The sequence below is a fragment of the Falco rusticolus genome, chromosome 13, assembly GCF_015220075.1.
Source record: "Falco rusticolus isolate bFalRus1 chromosome 13, bFalRus1.pri, whole genome shotgun sequence".
Classification (NCBI taxonomy): Eukaryota; Metazoa; Chordata; class Aves; order Falconiformes; family Falconidae; genus Falco; species Falco rusticolus.
Window position 1 is genome coordinate 8,215,508 of NC_051199.1, and position 19,879 is coordinate 8,235,386.

General features: G+C 36.9%; 1 protein-coding gene across 1 annotated transcript in view; it reads left to right on the top strand.

The window, feature by feature from the left end:
* Positions 1 to 19,879, top strand: part of CLSTN2 (calsyntenin 2) — a 233,504-nt gene that overhangs the window by 139,477 nt on the left and 74,148 nt on the right. The window contains exons 4-5 of the mRNA XM_037407422.1: positions 3,666 to 3,815; positions 16,350 to 16,535. Of these exons, the coding sequence (XP_037263319.1) occupies positions 3,666 to 3,815; positions 16,350 to 16,535 (336 nt within the window). The remainder of the gene's footprint in view (positions 1 to 3,665; positions 3,816 to 16,349; positions 16,536 to 19,879) is intronic.

Below are 19,879 nucleotides of genomic sequence, written 5' to 3' on the forward strand. Positions count from 1 at the left end.
CAGGTTCTATTAAGTTACCTATCTTAGATGTCGACAGAATCTCACAAGGTCATCCTTTACAGCACTGAAATCTGTTAGGAGCTATAAAACTTCATATTGTCAAAAAAATGATGAGACTTTATAGTTAAGCATTTGCATGCAATATTTATTTGTTTATTACACCACAGTTTCTTTCTGTTGTCACTGAAAAGTGCACTTTTTTGACAACAAGCAATTCTAATCTTTCAGTTGAGTTATGGTCAAATACAGCTTCTGGTGGCTCTTGGCAGCTGGGAATGTTGGGCTGCTGCTCCTGGGAGCAGACTGTAGTCAGAGGCCACTCACGAAGCAGTGCTAGCCCTCATCACTTTTAAGGGTTAAGAGATTCAGTTTTATACTACTTAGACACACAGGGAGTAAGTATGGAATTTGAGAGGGAATTGCCACAGTAAATTAGTCAAGTCTTTCCCCATTCTTGTGACTGCTCTAAAATAAGATGAAAGACAGCCATAAAAGAGGAATGTCTGTGTCAAACTATCCCCAAAACTGACCTCGAGGAAACAAAGGTTTGAATGTGTGTATCCTCAAGCAGGAATTTTTATACTCCTGTTGTCACTTATCTGGGTTTTGTTTTTTTTAAATCTATTATAGCTCTAGGTATTTCCAGGAAAAGGCAGAGATTTAGAAAGACTGGAAAAAAAAAAAAAGAAAAAATTATGGCCTAATTTTGAACTGTGCGGAAAAGTACTTCTCCATTAAAACTTTCTGGTTTTAATGTATTGATTGCAATTTTGTCTGTGAGTGAGATGTAAATATAAATTACCACTATCATTTCTAAACTTTAATTATTCTGTATTTATAGTGCTTCCTTTCTGTCTCTACTTTTTAATCATACTGCTTAAATTGTAAAATAAAAAAGGAGCATAAAGCTTCTGAGGTAACAGCAAAATAGAATAATTAAGAAATCAAGAAACTATGGTAACATCTGAAAGATCTCCAAATGACCTTCCAGAGTAACGTGTTATAGTCAGAATCTTTGTAGTTCAAATCTTCAAAGACCATAGGGAAATACAAATCTTGGAAGATAGATTTAGTGATATGCGAATGTGTTGTTATGATTTATGAATCTTAAATGGCAGTTAATGCACCACACAAATTCTAGCAGTCTGATAGTGTAGATTCTGAAAATTTTGGTTTCTTGAGAATATCACTGCTGATCATGGACTGAAATAATACCAAGGGGAACCAGAGAGGGAAGTATAAACATTCATTTAAGATATAACACAGAAAGGAAAGAACAACCAAACAGATATTAAATGAATAGTTCAGTATACGGTGGCAGTGTTTGATTAAATCCTCTTAGGCAGGTACTAATCAAGCACCTCAGGACAGTAAAATGGATAGGTTAATTTGTTTTGCCAATTACTAACTCAAAAATAATGAAGTACTTGATATCGTTATTGCAGTTGCTTTTATGATGGGAAGAGCTATCTGCATGGCAGACTTGAAAAATGCCTGGTAAGGTGAGGTGCCTGAGAGAGAGCCAACGTAGCTGTTGGACAAAGTACTGTTTTCTTATTAGCCTTCACGAGGTCATTCTGCTTCTCCATTTGAGACATAAAACCACTGATAGCATTTGTCCTCCTCTGTGCCCTGCTCAGAAAGGGAGGGGTTAAGACTCAAAGTCAACAGAAAATGGGGTATTCAGCCTGATTTATAGCTGCAGATGTAAAGGTCTATTTAAAGTACAAATTTTGAACCAGAAGATGGCGATAATTGCAAAAGCAGCCTTTCTTCAAGCCTCGAACCTCATCTGAACAGTTTTGCATGGGTTTCAGTTGAACTACTAGCGTTGGTTTTAAGGCAGTAGTAGTAGTCGAAAAGCGTTGGGCCCTGACAAGGTAAGGAGTGTGCATCAGAAAGAGACACCTGCTGAAAGTCTTTGGAAACTGACGGAGGTTTACCAAGACTTTTTTAAGAAGCTACATGTGTCTGCTTTTGCCTGTCTCATTCATTTGAACAGTAAAAAAAGCCCCACACCCAAAATGCCAAACAGTGCCAGCATGCCTAGTGACAGACACTTTCACCAGCCCCTGTGGGAATCACATCACTGTATTTGACTACGTTCCAGGATTTGGGTTCTCCCCATGCCAAATTTAGCTGAAACGACTTGATTTTGCAGATCCATGCTTGAAAGCAGTTGTTATGCATAGCATTGATCGAGTCAATTTGTTTCTTGAATCCCAGAACAAACATTCTCTTTGAAAGCAAGGGGATAAAAGAGCAAAAGTGTGAAATGTATTAAACAGTCTCAAGTTACAACTTGAGCAAGAAGTGCAGTCCAGTGGAACTGGGCAGAATTAAAATGGTGAACTCATTCATTACAAAAACACACATTCTGCATGATAATCTTCCAGTCCTGCAGGAAGTACTCTGAGAAAGATCTTTCCATTTCCTTCTGAAAGATGTAATGCCTTTGTTCCCAAAGGTAACGTGTCACCTTTATATATGTGGCAGCTTCAGCAGATAATCTCTGTTGTTGTTGAGTGTTATTTTCCATGTGATAACTCTGTGCTGTCATACCAAATACTGGTGAGAGCTCTAATGTAGAAGGTGATTCTGGGGCTTTTATGATTTTTAAAACCCAGGGAAAGATGTTAAAGGGCTAAACATCTCTCTCACCTAAAGGATAATAGCTTTAGGGGAAAAGAGGTAGATACTTAGGCTGGGGAGATGTTCAGCAGTGGATCTCAGGAATGTGGTTGTCATGTTAAAGCAGTGTATCCTGGAAAGATGTGGAAAATTAGGTTGCACCTACTAATACTTTTACATTTCCAGATTTAACAGCTAGTCTTACAGTACTTAGAAAATTTTGTTGAGCAGATGTTTCCTTATATAGAATTATAGAATCATTTAGGTTGGAAAAGACCTTTGAGATCATCAAGTCCCACCGTTAACCCAGGACTGCCAAATCTATCACTAAGCCATGTTGCTAAGTGCCACATCTATGTGTTTTTTCAACACCTCCAGGGATGGTGATTCCACCACCTCCCTGGGCAGCCTGTTCCAAAGCTTCACCACCCTTTCAGTGAAGAATTTTTTCTAATATCCAATCTAATATCCAATCCAAAAACCTCCCCTGGTGCAACCTGAGGCTGTTTCCTCTTGCCCGATTACTTGTTATCTGGGAGAAGAGCCCGACCCCCACCCCCTGCCTGCAGCCCCCTGTCAGGCAGCTGAAGGGAGTGATAAGAGCCCCCTGAGCCCCCTCTTCTCCAGGCTAAACCCCAGTTCCCTCAGCCACTACTCATAAGACTTGTTCTCTAGACCCTTCACCAGCTCCGTTGCTCGTCTCTGGACACACTCCAGTACCTCCACGTCCCTCTTGAAGTGAGGAGCCCAAGACTGAACACAGTATTTGAGGTGTGACCTCACCAGTGCTGACTATAGACATGCCCATGTTATAATCCTAGCATCTTATATTTGCCTAAGAACTTCTTTATTTCTCATTGGTTTGAAAGAAAATGCTTCCCATTTCTCATAACTCTCCTGCCTGCAGATGTCCCATGTATTTCAAAGAGATTTCTGGTCACAAAGGACTTGATTAACCAGGACTGAAATGTTATTGCCTGTATATGCTTAGCCAAGAATGAATTTCTGAATGTTGTCTTGTATTGAATCTATAGGTAACATCAGAAACACTGAGAAACTGAACTATGATAAACAGCAGCAGTATGAGATAATGGTAACAGCTTTTGACTGTGGTCAAAAACATGCAACGGAAGATGTCTTAGTACGAGTTAATGTCAAACCAGTGTGCAAACCAGGCTGGCAAGGTAAGATTTAATAGCTTATATATTTAAAATTTTTGTTTATATCTCCGTTTTTGATGTTTGTCCTTCATCTCACAGTAAGGAAACTAGGGTCCTTACTGCAGTGGTATAGAAAACTGTTGCTGTGTCTTCTGCTTGCTTTATTCCAAGCCTGTCAAAAGAGTGGGTAATAATCCCAAGGCGGTTTTCATTTGCCATGTTTTTCTCTAGTCAGAACAAAAAACAGACTAGAAAAAAAGAAAAAAGATAAGTATCTATTTTAATAAGAAATCTTCTAATTCACTCTGAATATACTGAAGGTTAAGAAAATGCTTGCTATTTGCTTTTCTCCTACTATTCCTTTAAATAAAAGTTTTGAAGCCACCATGACAAGATACTTTTCCCACGTGTGCCAGAGTTGTTGAGATTATCTTGTTCCAGGTACAGAATTGGCTTTCATGTGCGTGCATGCGTGAGTCAAAGCACACTCAACCAGCAGTGGGAGTGAAAGGCATTTTTTTACCCTGATTACTGTCTTCATATTGAGACATTTCAGTAGGAATTGATTTTCTAAAAAGCTTGTAAGGATCTACAGTCTATCCTGTCTAAAATGGAGAAAAACCCAGCTGGCAATGTACTAGGAAGATATGCCACAAATTCTAAGGAATTAAGATGAAAATGAGGGCTGGATTAGGGACAAACCAGCTGGATGTAACCACATTATGCAAATGCCATTCAGAACTAACCTGACCATCGTAACTGTAATTTTTAAAGAGAATGATTAAGAAGGGAAAATTCAGTTTGGCTGTTGTATTTAAAGGTAATTTTGGAGACTGATATTTAGGAAGAAAAAAGGTTTTCTTTGTTAAATTAGAAGCCCTGGTCTAGAGCGACTTGTAATGAAATGTTTGCAATATCATGATTCCATTTTCACAGTTATCACTTAGAGCAGAACCACATCTTAATTTTTTCAGGGATGTGCTATTCCCCACCCACCCACGTATTTTGAAGAGCATTTTTATTTAAAATAATAATAATAATAGAACATCTATGAACTATCTCCGCATTTTTCTAGCTGATGTTATTGTTCAAACCCCCATGATTTATTCTATAAAACCAATATAGTCTCTTTACACTGTCGAAATGTTCTGTTTCCATGTTATAGAGTCATCTCAAATTAAATACTCCCAAGTTAGCTTGGAATTTGTAATAATATTGATGCAATTGTTGATTATTTTTTTAAATTTCCAGATTATTTCCATTTAGATATTTGATTGAGCGAGTAATTTTTGCAAAGATACCTTACTAATGGTGTGTTGAAATTTCTCAATATTGTCATCCTTATTTCATAGTTCAAGCATCAGTTATAGGGCACATGTCATTGCTGGTCCTATCAGTTGGGTATAGACACCAGGTAGCCAATAAAAGTAATAGAAAGAGCCTCAAGAAAGGTTTGGTTTGGTTTGGGTTTTTTTAAAATGTTTTGTTTATCTTTGATTGTGACCTGTTTACAAGGTATTTGAGCTTTTAATGAAAAGCTGGGATTCAGCTACTGTTATTTTATGCATGTAAAATTTGTTTTCTTCTAGAAGTCAAAGCTGTATGTGGCTGATGGTTTTGGTAATGTTAGGTATTTCATATGAGAGGCTGCCAGCTTGTTATTTTTAGTGTGATGGTGAGAAAATAGAGAAAACAGCACACACACACACACATATGCATAGATATAGATAGATATATATGAAAAAATGCAATACATGAGAAAAGTTTAAAGCAGCTTGTCTAAACCATTTTAGCTAGGAAAGGGTATGCTTTGATAGCATTCATTATGCTTGAATTTGGGTTTTTTATCTCTGTGGCAATTTGGCACAAATATTCTTTCTCCCTTCTGATCTAATAAAGTTTTATGATGGGTCTTTATCGTAGGCAAGGTAAAAATATGGAATAGCTCAATATGTTCTGCTCTAGCATATTTCGTGCCATCCATGTGGAATCGTACCTTCCCACCTGTCAAGCAGCTGCTTCACGTCGCTGACATGTCACCAGGTCAAATGGCACAAAGTGCAAGTGGATAGTTTTTTGCCTACTCAGAGTAAAAGGTCTTTAGGTAAACAATTGGGTAGATATGACTTAAGTTCTTAATTACTAAGTCATTAATTACAATTTGAAAATGAGCTGCAACGTAATACTTCCAGAAGTTTCTATGTTACTCTTAACGAGATTTTTTTAGACCTACTTATTTTTAAAGGTGAAGATAATCACACAGATGATATTATTTCCACTTTGAGACAGTATCTGTAAATAATAACTGGTTTAAGGAAAAAACCCACACCAAATAAGCAAAAGTTCCTAATAGTATTTCCAGTACTGAAGAGGAAATCTGGAGCCTGGGAATGGAGGATATTTGTAGTGTTCTCTCTTCCCTGTGTCTGTTAGTCTGTGAGCTCCCCCTAAAAAAGGCAGCCAGCAGGTATGCTCTATCTTCTTTGAAATAATGATATATTTGAAAAGATTGGATGACTAAGGGAGGTACAATAATGTTTTACTTGACAGAAAAGATGAATATTCTGAGCCTTTGGTTATAATACAGAAGTTGCCCAAATAGGATATATGACTTTTCTCTTGTTTTCCAGTATTAGGTTGAACAAATAAATACTTGGAATTTCAATTTATAGTATTGGTATTTAGTTCTTAAAAGTTACTGGCTTTAGTAATTTGAAACATTGTGCAATTCTTTCTGTGACTATAGTGACTATAGATTGTAGTCTAATGCAAATTCAGTGTTAAACATTTCAGTGCAATAAATTTCAGTGCAGGTACCCTTTGGATAACCTTTATTGCACAGGGGTGGGACAGGGAAGAATAGGTTTACATAAAACAGTGTACATTATTCCTGTTTCTAGAGCCTGACTCCATATGGCTGACGTATAGCAGAGCAAATTAGACTCAACAAGCCAAGGTACTATCCTTTGAACAAGATTCCCTTGGGCTAATAGCATTTAAGTTTTCATTAAATCTAGGCGCTACTTCCCTACTGTCTGAGATGTACATTAATATACAATCAGCAAGCATTGCCACACAGGTATTTTCAGCAAACTACAATCCTCTACGCTATTAGAAGCTACTTTAAAAAGTATGTCATCAAACCATTCTGGGCCGTGTGCTCTGAAATGTTATTAGTATCCGAAGCAAGCTAAAAATGTAAATCAATGAACTAATTCCTAATCAGTTACTTTAATTAGAAATTCTCATTAGTGAGTTTTGTCAACTGACTTTTATAGCTATGCTACAAATTCTCTTCATGCTATCTCTGTATTTATTTTATATATTATAATAAATTTTATATTACAATTATATCATAATATTATATGCTTTCCATGATTTTCAAACAGTGGAGTGATCGCCTACTGCCAGGTAAGTAAAGAGACTACATTATAAAGAAAACTACACGATAGTGTTTCTGACACCATAATGGGTAGATTTACAGTTGAATATATTTCTGTTTTCTGATTAAATATTTTTTAAACACTGTTAGTGAGTTTCCATACTAAGAACAACCCTATTATCTTCAGCACATTCCCTTTTGGGTTCTGTTGATTCCTCCAGGGCTCTGCCTTTGTTTCAATTCTATGGACACAGAGCAGACACTACACTTTTTCCTGTAGATTCGTTTCCAGTATTGTTCTTGTCACTACAGTAGTTTTAATGTCACAATTATATATATATATATATATATATAAAATTATTAAAAAATACTGATTTCTGTAGTTACTTCAGCCTTATACAAAGCAAGGTAGGCAGACTTACAGCAACACAGTACTGAATAGTCATATAGTATTTTCATTGAAAAACATGAGGTGAAATAAGAAACAGTCAAACCCCTGTAATCTAGACCCTGTTTCCCTTAGCTCATTTATGGTACCATAATATCATCTTTTCTTATTTCTGCTGCTTTTAGGAACAGTCTTCATAAAACTGAAGAAGTTACCGTGCCCCCTAGTAGAATAACAACTGGAAATAAAACATAAAACAATGTGCTGAAAGATGCAAGATAGAAAGTTGAAAACAGTTATTCCTGTACCAAACTGTCTTGTGGTCAATGTGGAAATAGCGGAGTTTAGCCTCAAAAAATGAAGGGTAGAATCATGTCCCCAAACACTTAAAATATATTTTGAGACTGGTTTGCTCAACTATTGACAATTAAACCAAAACTCGGGTTGTTACCTAAAACGCAAACGATTTCTGACGGGAGGTAGTTATTAAGGCACAGAACCAAAAAGCTTCTCTAAACCCATCAGCTGAACACCCCAGTGAAGTGTCAGAGGGTTCTGCCTTTCCTGAACCAAACAAGGGAAGGTTGAATCTGTTCCTTGGGAAGATAAGTGTGTAGCAAAGACAACAGTCTAAAAAGTTAAAAGTCAAATTGTCTTCTCTGACTAAACAGGACTTAATTATTTTCTTGCCAAATTTAATATGGCCCTTGCATAAGCAATGCTCATAACCTCCTGTTTAAGACAAAATTAGGACTTTGATTAGAAAACAGGATTTCACAGCATCCATCCCGATGTGTTTTACCAATTTGAAAAGCTTTTCTACACTTCCCTGCACATCTTCAAGTCCTGTGAAACCCAAATGCATGCTTTACCTCAGTAACAATATAAAGTAGAAATTGCTTAAAAATTGATCTTAAAAAAACAGATGTTCCTTAAAAACTCAGTGATTTTCCACTTAATGTTTGCTTAAAAATAGTTTTGAAACCAAATAGTCTCCTTTCTTATTGACCCTGTAGATTATAAATACATTTAATAAGAGTAGTTAATGTATCGAGGATATTGCATGTTACATCTTAAAATTTTAAGACATGTAGGGCTCACTAAGGTGACCCAGGGCTTTGCTACCATCTAAAGGCACGTTCTTACCACCTTTTTAGTGTTCAGTAGTCATTCATAGGCCATGTACAGGATAGATCAGCTCATTTTTTTCTGCTGAAATATAATCTTTTTGTTCGGAGAAGGGCAGGACCTTCTCTCTTAGTAGAAGAATGATCTTAGATCACTTCTGAGTCAAAGATGCTATTTGCAGTAGGTGCTGAGTTATTTTAGAATGGTATTCATGTGGGCTTTCTAGTAAAATTCAATTACAGAGGAAAACCAAAACTGTATTGGCTTTTGAGCTGACGGTGCTTTTAACAAGGAGCAATATGATTACCAAAGCAATTGGTTGTTTGGCAGAGAGTGGTCAAGTACAGAAACATTGCTTATGAGAATAATAGTCCTAGTCTGCAGGAACAGTTTTAAAGGCCCAAATATTTTCTCCAATAAATATAAATCAGTTTCTATTTTTCTTGTGCACATACCTAGCAGTTTAAAATGCAATACTTGTGCTGTCTTAGCTATAAGTTATTTGCACATATTTTTAAAAATGAATTTTATTGCAAAGCAGGGAGCCTTTATGCCAGTCTAGTCTTGGAACTGTTGGGCATGCATTAGCCATACATCCCTAAAACAAGGTAATCATAACATAATGCTTACATTCATCTATTCACTTGAATGGCACCATTTTAGTGGAATACCCACTGTTTACATACCAATTTCAGACATCTGAAAATTAATTGAACTTCTGAGTACTTTTGATTTGTGAGCTTAAATTTTACGTATGTTCATATTTATATACTTGTATCACCATTAATTTTCCTTTTGTTTGACTACCAGTAATAGAGAAAGCAGTCAAACCTGTTTCAGTCCAATTTTCAGATACTCTTTCTTTTCCTCAGCAAAATTCTGTGTATGTGTTACAGCTAAATACATCTTTTCTGAACACTCTGGGTGTTTTCACATGTCTCTTTTTACCATAGCTGCTTACTGGAAACACAGTGCTTTATATATTCCAAAACTGTCTTTGTTTTGCCTGGCTGTATCAGACTAGTGGATTGTGCACATGCTGTTATTGACTTAATGGAATCATCTTTTTCCATGTGTCATTTTTCAGTGATACCTACCAGTTTCTGTATTTCCTGAGCATGAACTGGCACTTTGTATTGTTACTATGAAGGATATTTTTATAACACCAGCTCTCAAGGTCATCTTATTCTGTGCTTGGGATATTCTCTTTCTATATTGACTTCCAATGTAGAATTGCCTTCTGGTTTTGTCACTAGCAGAATTAACTAACACAGTCCTGGTTTTGTGCCAAGACTATTAATGGAAATATCAAATAACAATCCCAAGGCAGATTCACAGTGATCTTTACTAGTTACTTCTCTGTGTAGCATGAACTTTACATTTTCCAAGTAACACGCGATTGCCCTCCTTTTAGGCAGTTCTGTATATAGGTTACAATTGAAATACTACAACCTGTCTTTTCCATCTTAACATATGCAAGAAACCATTCATTTTAGACCTATTTAACTAAATTCTTCCATGTACCTTTGTGGAAGTTAACTCCTTTGTTCACCTTTCTGCATTTGCAACTAAAAAAAATAGTCTTTCCTTGTTTTAATTTTCACTGCAAGATGTCTGTGAATTTCACTGGGGCTGTTATTTCACTGAGAAATTTCTAATCTCTGAGATGTAACTGACAGCTGGTCATTCTATTAACGTTTCCTCTGCTCAGGAGTTAAAGCCCTACAGGATATCCAGTTATGAAGATTTTCCCTATCATTTCTTTTTTCCTCTGCATGTAGAAACTTCCACCTATTCTCACACCATGGGCTTCAAAAACTGCAGACATAACACACAAGTTTTCACATCCTTCTAGCTGATACTTAAGTCTTTTTTTTTTTTTTTTTTTTTTTTTTTTTTAATAATTTCTACCAAACTTCCCTAGCACAATACATTATCCTAGCAGTGGTAGGAGTTGTGACAACCATTGTAAAGCTCCATACTTGCTTCCCAAAAGAAAAAGCATTTTTTTTGCGTCAATGGTGACTACTTGGCCCTTTAAAACTTGGCAAATTGGTTTTAGAAAATTATATTCTGGGCAGCATGCAGTGACATTGATGGATCCTGGAAGTAGCATTCTGCTGATGCTTACTAGCCAGTTTGTGGCCAGTTAACTAGGGGGCATCCTACGAAATTCACTCCTTTGTAAAATGAACAATTTCACGAATGGGAAACTGCTTAGACAACCTGAACAGACCTGGTTATTTTAAGTAATTCAGGATCTTCTCAGAAACAGAGGTATTTAAGAAAGGGCCAGGCCTGCATGCACTACTAGTCTTTTTTTCTAACTTTCCTTCTGAGATGACAAGGCATAGCAGATGATCCATTTTAACATTAATGATATACTTTAATATTAAAATGATAATAATAATGTTAGCTCAGTTTTGTTCACCTGTAATCTGCATCAAGAAACAACACTCAGTTTCTCGAAAGGTCTGTTGGAAGGCTGAGATTTCCTTTTGTGTGTGTAAGATTATCCTTTTTTCAGAAGTTTTGAGGAGGGTTAATCAGGAAATGGGGGGGCAGAACAGATAAGGTAATTCCTCTGTGTGTCTTGGGGTTTGGGTTTTTTGCGAAATGGGAAATTAAAACCCTTTGAAATGTTGGTGTGGGTTTTCTTTTTAGATTGATACAATTTATAAGTCCATAAACATAGAGAGAATGCTGTCCAAGAGGATATATGATAGAACTGTTACCCTGTGTCTGTTTTTCTAAAACATGTTTTACCTTTAGCTCAAAGTAGAAATTTAAGTACTGAAGTGTGTACATTTTGGAAATGTCTTATGGCCATTGATCTTTCACACGTGGAGAATGCCTAACAGCAGGTAGTTATTGAGGTGGCTGCAGTATATGATATTCTGGCAATGTGTGCACTTTCCAGTAAATTCATGGCGTTGAAAAAAAAAATTAGTTTTGTGAGGACAGTGCACTGCTCTTCCAAATACATTGTACAGCATCTAGAGCTGCCTGGCTGCTGCTCTTAACATATAAGGAGTTTCATAAATCATGAAAATAAATGTAATTTTTGGCAAAACTAGAGAGATATTTCTGATCTTGTTTGAAATGCTTTGTGTAAACTTGATATTTTTATTTATTCTAGAATCTTTCAGATTTTCAAATTAATAGGAAAATGTTTCATAAAAAAAAAACCAACCTTCAGCAAAGCTGTGAAATGTGTAAGTTGCGGTTTTTTTTAAAGAAAACAACCACAAACAAAAGAAGCACAGTAACCTTCAGCCAAGTATCCAGCCTACGTAGATAGCACAGATGCAAATATGCTGTAGGGGAAACAGAAGACCTACCAATTACATTGCTCTGGGAACCGTATGTTCCAGCTATTATGTAGCGATGCTGCAGAGACTCACTAACAGCACTGCGTAGATATTATCTTATGTTTAGCTGCCAGGATACACATCTTCAGTGCAGCATGAGAGTAGTGCTACATTTCACTGGCATATTAGGGGTTCTGTTGCAATTGTCTTTAATTGCTATAATTTTCAATGTCACAAAGTGGAATCAAATTTCATGGCCACACACATGTAGGAGACATGAAAAAGGTCATACCTCCTCTTCACATGTGGGTACCATATTCCTTCAAGGAAAAATCAGATTAAATCATTCTTAGTGTCATTAAGCATTAGAAACTAATTAAAATGTAATACATGGATCAAAAGGAGAGAGTGTGATGTATAAAACTGCTAAGTGTAGAGATCAAGGAACATTTTTACATCATCCCGCTGTTATAAGGAAAATTCACTTATTGCATTGGGTTTTACTTCTAAAGTCTCAAAGTCTCCCTGAAGTTTGATTGATTTCAGTCTTGGAATAGTTTGAGTATCTCAGAGATTGAGATCCAAGTATATATACATAGGTTTTTTTATAATTTATGAAATCTGAACCACAAACTTGACACTGTAATATTTACACACTAATGTTGTGATGTTGTAGATATGTTGTCTGGAAGAGCTCTATACCACAAGTGGCAAGCAATAGCCTGTTGAATTAAAGAATCCAAACAAAAGCTGATTTCTGCAGGACTAAACAGGGCTAGTTTTATTCAAACTATTCCCATGGGATTAGTCTTCCCCGGCTGCTAGGGAGACAGTGCTCACCTTTCGAATTTGCACTGTAACGTGGTGGTGTTGCATGACAGCTCACGTCAAAGGTGGAACCATGTTGGTTGAGTTTGGCTAATCAAGTGCAACCTACCATTTCAGATGGGATTATATATCTTTTGACTGCATAACCCTAGACACGAGTAACATTTTAAGATACAGTTTTTAAATAACAGAAATTCAGAGGCTTTTTTAGAATCAGGTTATATGAATCTCTTCCTCTGAGTCAGTACTAGAGGAATCGGAAAAAGTGCCACCACATTCCGGAGGGAAAGGTACTGATCTTTTGAATGTGTCCAGTACAGGGTATTATTCTGAGAGAAAGAAAAATCTTCACGACATTCAAGGTTAAATGAAAGACTTGGGGTTTTCTTGCAATAAGCTCTTTGCACTGTCCCCACTTCATGTTGCCTGTTCTAACTCTATGCACTTCCCAACGTTACTGATGGTGAGGTACAGAGGGTTCTGGCCTCAGCTTCAGCTCTGGGGTGCTGAAATGCTATGGAGGAAGATACTGTATAAATAAGCCAGTTGATTTGTGTCAGAACTATTGCTACCTTTAAGACTGTCCTGCTGTCACAGGATTGTATCATACTCTGGTATTGCCTTTTGCCTGCCTGGGAATGCCTTCTGTGCAGAGTGGGACGCGTTGGTGGACTTTCTAAACCTGCACTAAGTTGGTGAAAGAAGTGGTAGTGGGATTTAGGGTGACAATTGGTCTATGAGACTGCAGGGGACCAAGGTACAAATACAGTAGTTCAAGTCTAGTTGGTGTTATACAATTTAGAGCTGAGATAAATTCGAGTGATTTAGAACGTTCAAGGTTTGATATCTCTGGGTACAAATTACCATTTATGCCAAGATGAAAGGTAATACTGTGAAAACAAACACCTCTTCCAATTCATGTGACAGAAACAGAGGTCTTCCATTATTCTTCCTTGTGTGAGTAGTGGCATTTTATATAGCATGTTTTTTATAAGACACTCTTCATATAACTGGAGCTGAGTGTGCAGTTGCTGATATGTTACAGTTAATAATTCAGTCACATCTCACATACGCTAATGGATATTTTGCATGAGTGCTGTTAATTTGATATAGCTGGAAAATGAAAACGTGGCTGAAAAGTGAAATTTGCTGAGATAGAAATGTTTCAGGTATATATGAGACACTTTTTCCTTTTCAATAGAGGAATATAATGTTTTAACTGGTGAATAAGAGTCTATAAATAGTTTATAATATAAATAGTCTATAAATATAAAAATAAAAGTCTATGAGAGTCCTATATTATTGGCTTGTATATAAAACAGAAAATTGTTTTATTTTGACCTTAACTATCTGAAAGAATTTGCTGCTTTTCAATCAGAAAAAAAGTTAACCCCAAGTTTCTGGAATGGATAAGGAGCAGAAATCTGTTATTATAATGATGTACCTTATATGTTACTTTAAATTCCAAGGGAACTGTTTAAGTTGACAATTGCAGACAAATTATGCAATACTGCAGATCAAATATAACTTAATATGGAGTGAATGGGCTCAGTACTATTACCTGAAAATTACTACTGAAATAGCAACTCAGCTGATGTGTGCACAGGCAGTAAAGTAGTTATAGTTGTCTTTTAGTCAGTGATGTACAAGTCCTAAAGATTTTAGTAAAAAACATACCTTCAGAATGTTCCGTGAAGTCTCAGCTTCTTGAAAACAAAATGCTATGTGATTACCATTGGGATTAAAAGTCACGAAGAAAATCTGAGAATTTTGGGGTTCAGACCAGTGACTGTCAGCATCTTATCTCCTTTGTCTGGACTAATGTGATTACATTTCAAAATGGTTGCATGAACTTTCAGATCTTCTTGTAAATTTTTAATCCAGTTTAAGGTGGTGGGAGAGAGCACCTTTTTTCAAGCTTTCTGAACATGAGGTCTGTTACAAAAAAAACCTTTCACCTACTAAATGTGTATATCTATTTTATTACTTTTCCTTCCACTGCTATTTAGAAAGAATGTCTCTGTCCATTTGCTTTAAGAGAGTTCATTGACTGCCAGGACCTAGAATTTTTCCACTTATGTAGTCCTTTTATACCTATGTCTAAAAAAAGTCAGAGAAACTTCTGCTGTGTATGCAAGAGTACTTTTCACAGATTCTACAGATGTACACATTGAGTAGCAGAGTTGAATGGTTTTGTGACATCAAGGTAATTAAATTTTTGCATCTCTGTATTAATGTGGCATGGTAACTTGGCCAGAGTTGGCTAAAATGTATGAGAAAGGTATGAGCCTGTTAGAGCATTGAGGAGGAGGACGGCCATGAAAATGGCCAAAGGGCTGGAACATCTCTCCTGTGAATCCAGGCTGGGAGAGTTGGGGTTGTTCAGCCTGGAGAAGAGAAGGCTCTGGGGAGACCTTACTGTGACCTTTCGATACTTAAGGTGAGCTTTAGAAAGACAGAGAATTTTTTTTACTTGTATTGACAGGACAAGAGGTAACAGTTTTAAACTGAGAGAGGGTAGGTTTAGATTAGGTATTGGAAAGAAATTCTTCACTGTGATGATGGTGAGACACTGGCACAGGTTGCCCAGAGAAGCTGTGGATGGCCCATCCCTAGCAGTGTTCAAGGTCAGATCAGATGATGGAGCAACCTGGTCTAGTGAAAGATATCCCTGCCTATGGCAAGGGACTAAGTGATCTTTGGAGGTCCCCTCCAACCCAAACCATTCTATGATTCTATGAAAATATGAACTGTAAAGATAGCCGAAATACACATTTTAAATTAACGCTGCTTGTTTGGCTTTCCTCTGAAGCAGGCTGCAAACACCATAATTAATCTGATTTAAAAATTTCAGTGCTTCAGTTGAGAAGCATGGTGGTATGTATGGCATGTCCAGGTGGCTGCCTAAGGCAGGTGATTGTTTAAATGTTGTGGGCTGTGAAACAAACCCACAGATTAGGGAAATCTGGCTGGAAGCATAAGTAGTCCTTTCAGCTGTAACTTTGTCGTTAATATTTCACAAAATTAGTAAGATATTTGAAGACGAGAAGTGGCAGTACAGATGTGTTATATTAGCTTTTGGTCATGGTCCAGTGAGATTGATGTATATAGCCTGGTCCTTGGAGGTATTTGTTCTGTAGCATAAAACTGTGAAATCTGGCCAAATTCAGAGCAGCAGACAGCCTCATCCCTGTAGAGCTAGCCATTAGTCTGTCACAGGGGCATGGACATCGGAGATACAGACTGACACCAATTAGTACTTCTTGTCAGGATATGTGCCCCATGCTTGTGTGACTCTAGCAGCAGTAGTATTACTTAATTAAGCCTGACACTCTTTTATAAAGTGGCACAAACCCCGTTTTTTTTTAGGACAGCAACTTATTGATGTCAAGTTCAAAAACTTTTATATTTGTCTGAGACAGTGACCTTTGAGAGCAATATGTCATTTACAATTATATAACTCCTTTCCCAATTTTAATCACTCTTGGATGTTTTTGTTGGTTTGTGTTTTTGTTTTCCAGACTGGAACAAACGGATTGAATACAAGCCAGGTTCTGGCAGCACACCTTTGTTTCCCAGCATTCATCTAGAAACGTGTGATGGACCAGTTTCCTCAATACATACCACCATTGAATTACAGACCAATTACATTGGAAAGGGCTGTGATCGTGAAACATACTCAGAAAAATCTCTACAGAAATTATGTGGTATGGATGTGGCTTTCAGTTCATTTAATAATAGTATTTTTCCAGTTAAAGCACCAGTTGCTTGTGACATGTATTTAGTTCAGCTGGTTTTGGATTGTAGCAATGAAAATGATAATGAAGGGAGTGGTAATATTTGACCGGTGCTCCATGCTTTTCCATTTGTTTTCACTCTTTTTCATACCTTCTCCTTGCTCTTTTTTTTTCTTCTGCTCCTCTTCCCTTCTCTATTTTTTCTCTTTCTTCATTTCACTTCTTTCTCACTTTTTCTTCCCTTTTTTATGAATACTAGTCTGACAGTATAGTGAGATTTCAGGTGTAGATTTGCCATCGTAGGAAGGCTATAGGATTTGATGACTATTGAATCTCCATCTTGTGTTTCAGTCTTCTTGACTCAGCTTTCTGTTCTGCTGCTAAATACTGTGCCAGAGTAAAAACAAACAAACAAACAAAAAACCCCGAAAAGTAAAGGAACATCTGGGGCAATCATTTAAGTGAAAATATTTAAGAAGCATGAATTTCAGAAAAGAGGTATCCTGGTGAAGAAAGGTTTCCTAATTATTTTCTTCCTTTTCCTGCTTTTTGATAACATGATCTATAAGATAAATCTTGAAAGGTAGATTAAACACAGAGATACTGATGTATTTTTGTGACTATAAGATTATGTGCATGGCAAAGCAATGGGCACACATTAAGCCATTTATCTTTTGCTATTTGTGATCTGCTGTCTCTCCTACTCCTCTAAAATTTTGTCATCTTAGAGCCCTCATCTGAAGCCCTGGTGGTGTGGAACATTGATTCTCATCGTCTTGAAAATGCCTTTTTTACCTGGCTGCTGCCAGAGCTACAGTAGTAAATGTACATTTTTTTTCCACTTAAATACATGGATTTTAGTCTGGGTTGCTCTGCTGTATGGCTTACATTTGCTTGGATAACCACACAACACTGTTGCAGATATGTTAAGATCAATACACTAACCTTTAAGAAATTTGTAAATGAAAATTTTCAGTCAGTGTTACTGAATTGTCAAAAATGGAGAGCCAGTTCCCAGGGGAATGTAGTTTGCAGTTACAATTGCCAGTTACTTGTGGAAATTGGAAAAGTGAGGTAATGGTGAGTGGTAGCTTTCTCATAAAATCTGAATATTTTCAACCTGAAAATTGCTTAGTTAAGATTACAGAACCAATCATCATTTTAATTCTGTTTCTTTATCCAGCTGGCTGGAATCCTAGAAAAGCAGGAGAAAACCCATCTGCCAACTATATGCATCTTCATCATGTTAATGACACTAAAACTGACAGATTGAGCAAGGCTATGTGACCTATTAAGAACTTGATTTCATAAAATAGCATTTTAATAAAAATAAAGATGTTATAGCTAAACTAAAGTACTTTTGCCTTGTCTAAGAACCTGTATTGACAGCAAAAAGAACATTGCTTTGTGCCTGTTACAGACCTGAACTGCAAATGGCACAATCATTCAAGGAGATCACTATGTACAAGATCTAAACCACCAAATGATTACATTGACATAAAACACAGATAGCAACTATATCTGACAATATTATAATTTGAAGTGTAGGGCCAAAAGTAGGTACTTTCTGCTGATTTAAAATTCCTTCGTTGAGGAAGGTTGTGCAGTCTGAGGGGTTTGGTTTGCCGAGTGTGGTTTGACTGCCTTACCCGCTGGCATTGAAGCAGTAGAAAAGAGAGTGTAAAGTCTTTCTCTTTTTTTCTTGAATAAACGAAATGTTTCCCAATACTAGTCCAATCTTAATTCATTGTCTGCAGCATATGTAGGCCTAAACTGTGAAAAGCAGAATGATCAAGAACATTTCCCCAGGTCTGTCAATGCCCTTGTAGTTGCAGGCAGCCTTTGGGCAGGTGGGCAGATACACTGCCTAATGTTACTGCTGAACTTCCAGTTTGTACTTGGCACATCCATGAAGGAACAGAATATGAAGCACTTAAGAAAACAGACGGAATGTAAAACATATCTATAAATGGAGGAAAAAAAAATCTCACTGCTGAAGGAATTTTTTTTCTCAAGGTTTCCATATTTTCATGGAGAGGAACAGGTAGGATAGAAACTTGTAATAAGACTTTGATAAAAAAGTTTGTAAACGACAATGAACTTTACATCAGAATTGCATTTAGACTGGCTTGCACTTTGGTTTTTAGTATTTATTACCATCCTTAATGTAGAAAGAAGTCTTACGAAAGCAGTTTAAATTATTTGTGGAAATCAGTTTTCTCTCAGAAATGACCTTATTTGTATCTAATGGTTGGATGAATAAATTCTTTGAAAAGGAAGAAGGCCCTGAATTTTTTTCTACCAGTAAAGCACTGTGTGATTGCAGAGGGTGTAGGACTGAGTGATCACACGTAAATACTCATCTGTGACATATAAAATGCAAGATTGTCTGTCTGTAATTAAGGACCCAGTTTATAAATTCATTTATCTGTGAGAAATCTGGACAATTCAGATGCTAAAGTCAGTGCATTAAAATTCATTTTTTATATGATTGGTGATTTAAGTCTGCTTTTCAATAACCCAGTGTTTTGTACTCACTTTGACAGTCAAGGTGGGCAGTTTAAATGATTAAATTACGCCTCAGTCATTTTCAAGTCAAGGAGTTACTAGTATTGTGCTTCAAACAGTTTAGTAAGCATTTTTTCACCTTGTCATTTGACAATAGGAAATAAAGAATGTATAAATGACAAAATTTGGACTGCAAAAACATATCCAGAAAAAATCCCACTTAATAAAAAAAAAATCAGTTGAAAAAAATCAGTTGAGGAACCTAGAATATGGTGGAAAGATGGCTATGGTACTGTCTTCTGTCCCTCTAAATGTAGGTAGAATACAAAATAATGGGATTGCTAATTCTTATGTATGGCAGAGGGTAAACTGAGTATCAGATTCCAGGCCATGCTCCAGCTAGGAGGGTAGATCCTGCCCCCTCTCTTTTATCCTGGGTTCTGTAGCTTTGCAGGAGGCTCAGAGAAAGTTGTTGATCTGATTGAAAAGTAGTAATTTGGACTCGGTTTTATTTAGGTGGTCAGCTTCCAGGGAAGCTGACAGTCTGGTCCAATTCAGCAGGCAGCGTCAGTATGTGCTTCTCCTGGCATGAAGTCTGCAGCACAAACACGCGGGGCTGGGGCGAGGAGGTGGGGCCAACTGTAAGCTGCTTGGAAAAACAAGCACTTTAATATGCAAGGGGTACCTCAGGGGTCCAAACCTGTGCTTAATGCAGTGGCCTCTGCATTTTTCTGGAAGCATTTTAGAAGAAAAGGAGATCAGCTGCTACATTTTAGAAGGGCGTTGATCCAGTAGCATGGTAAGAC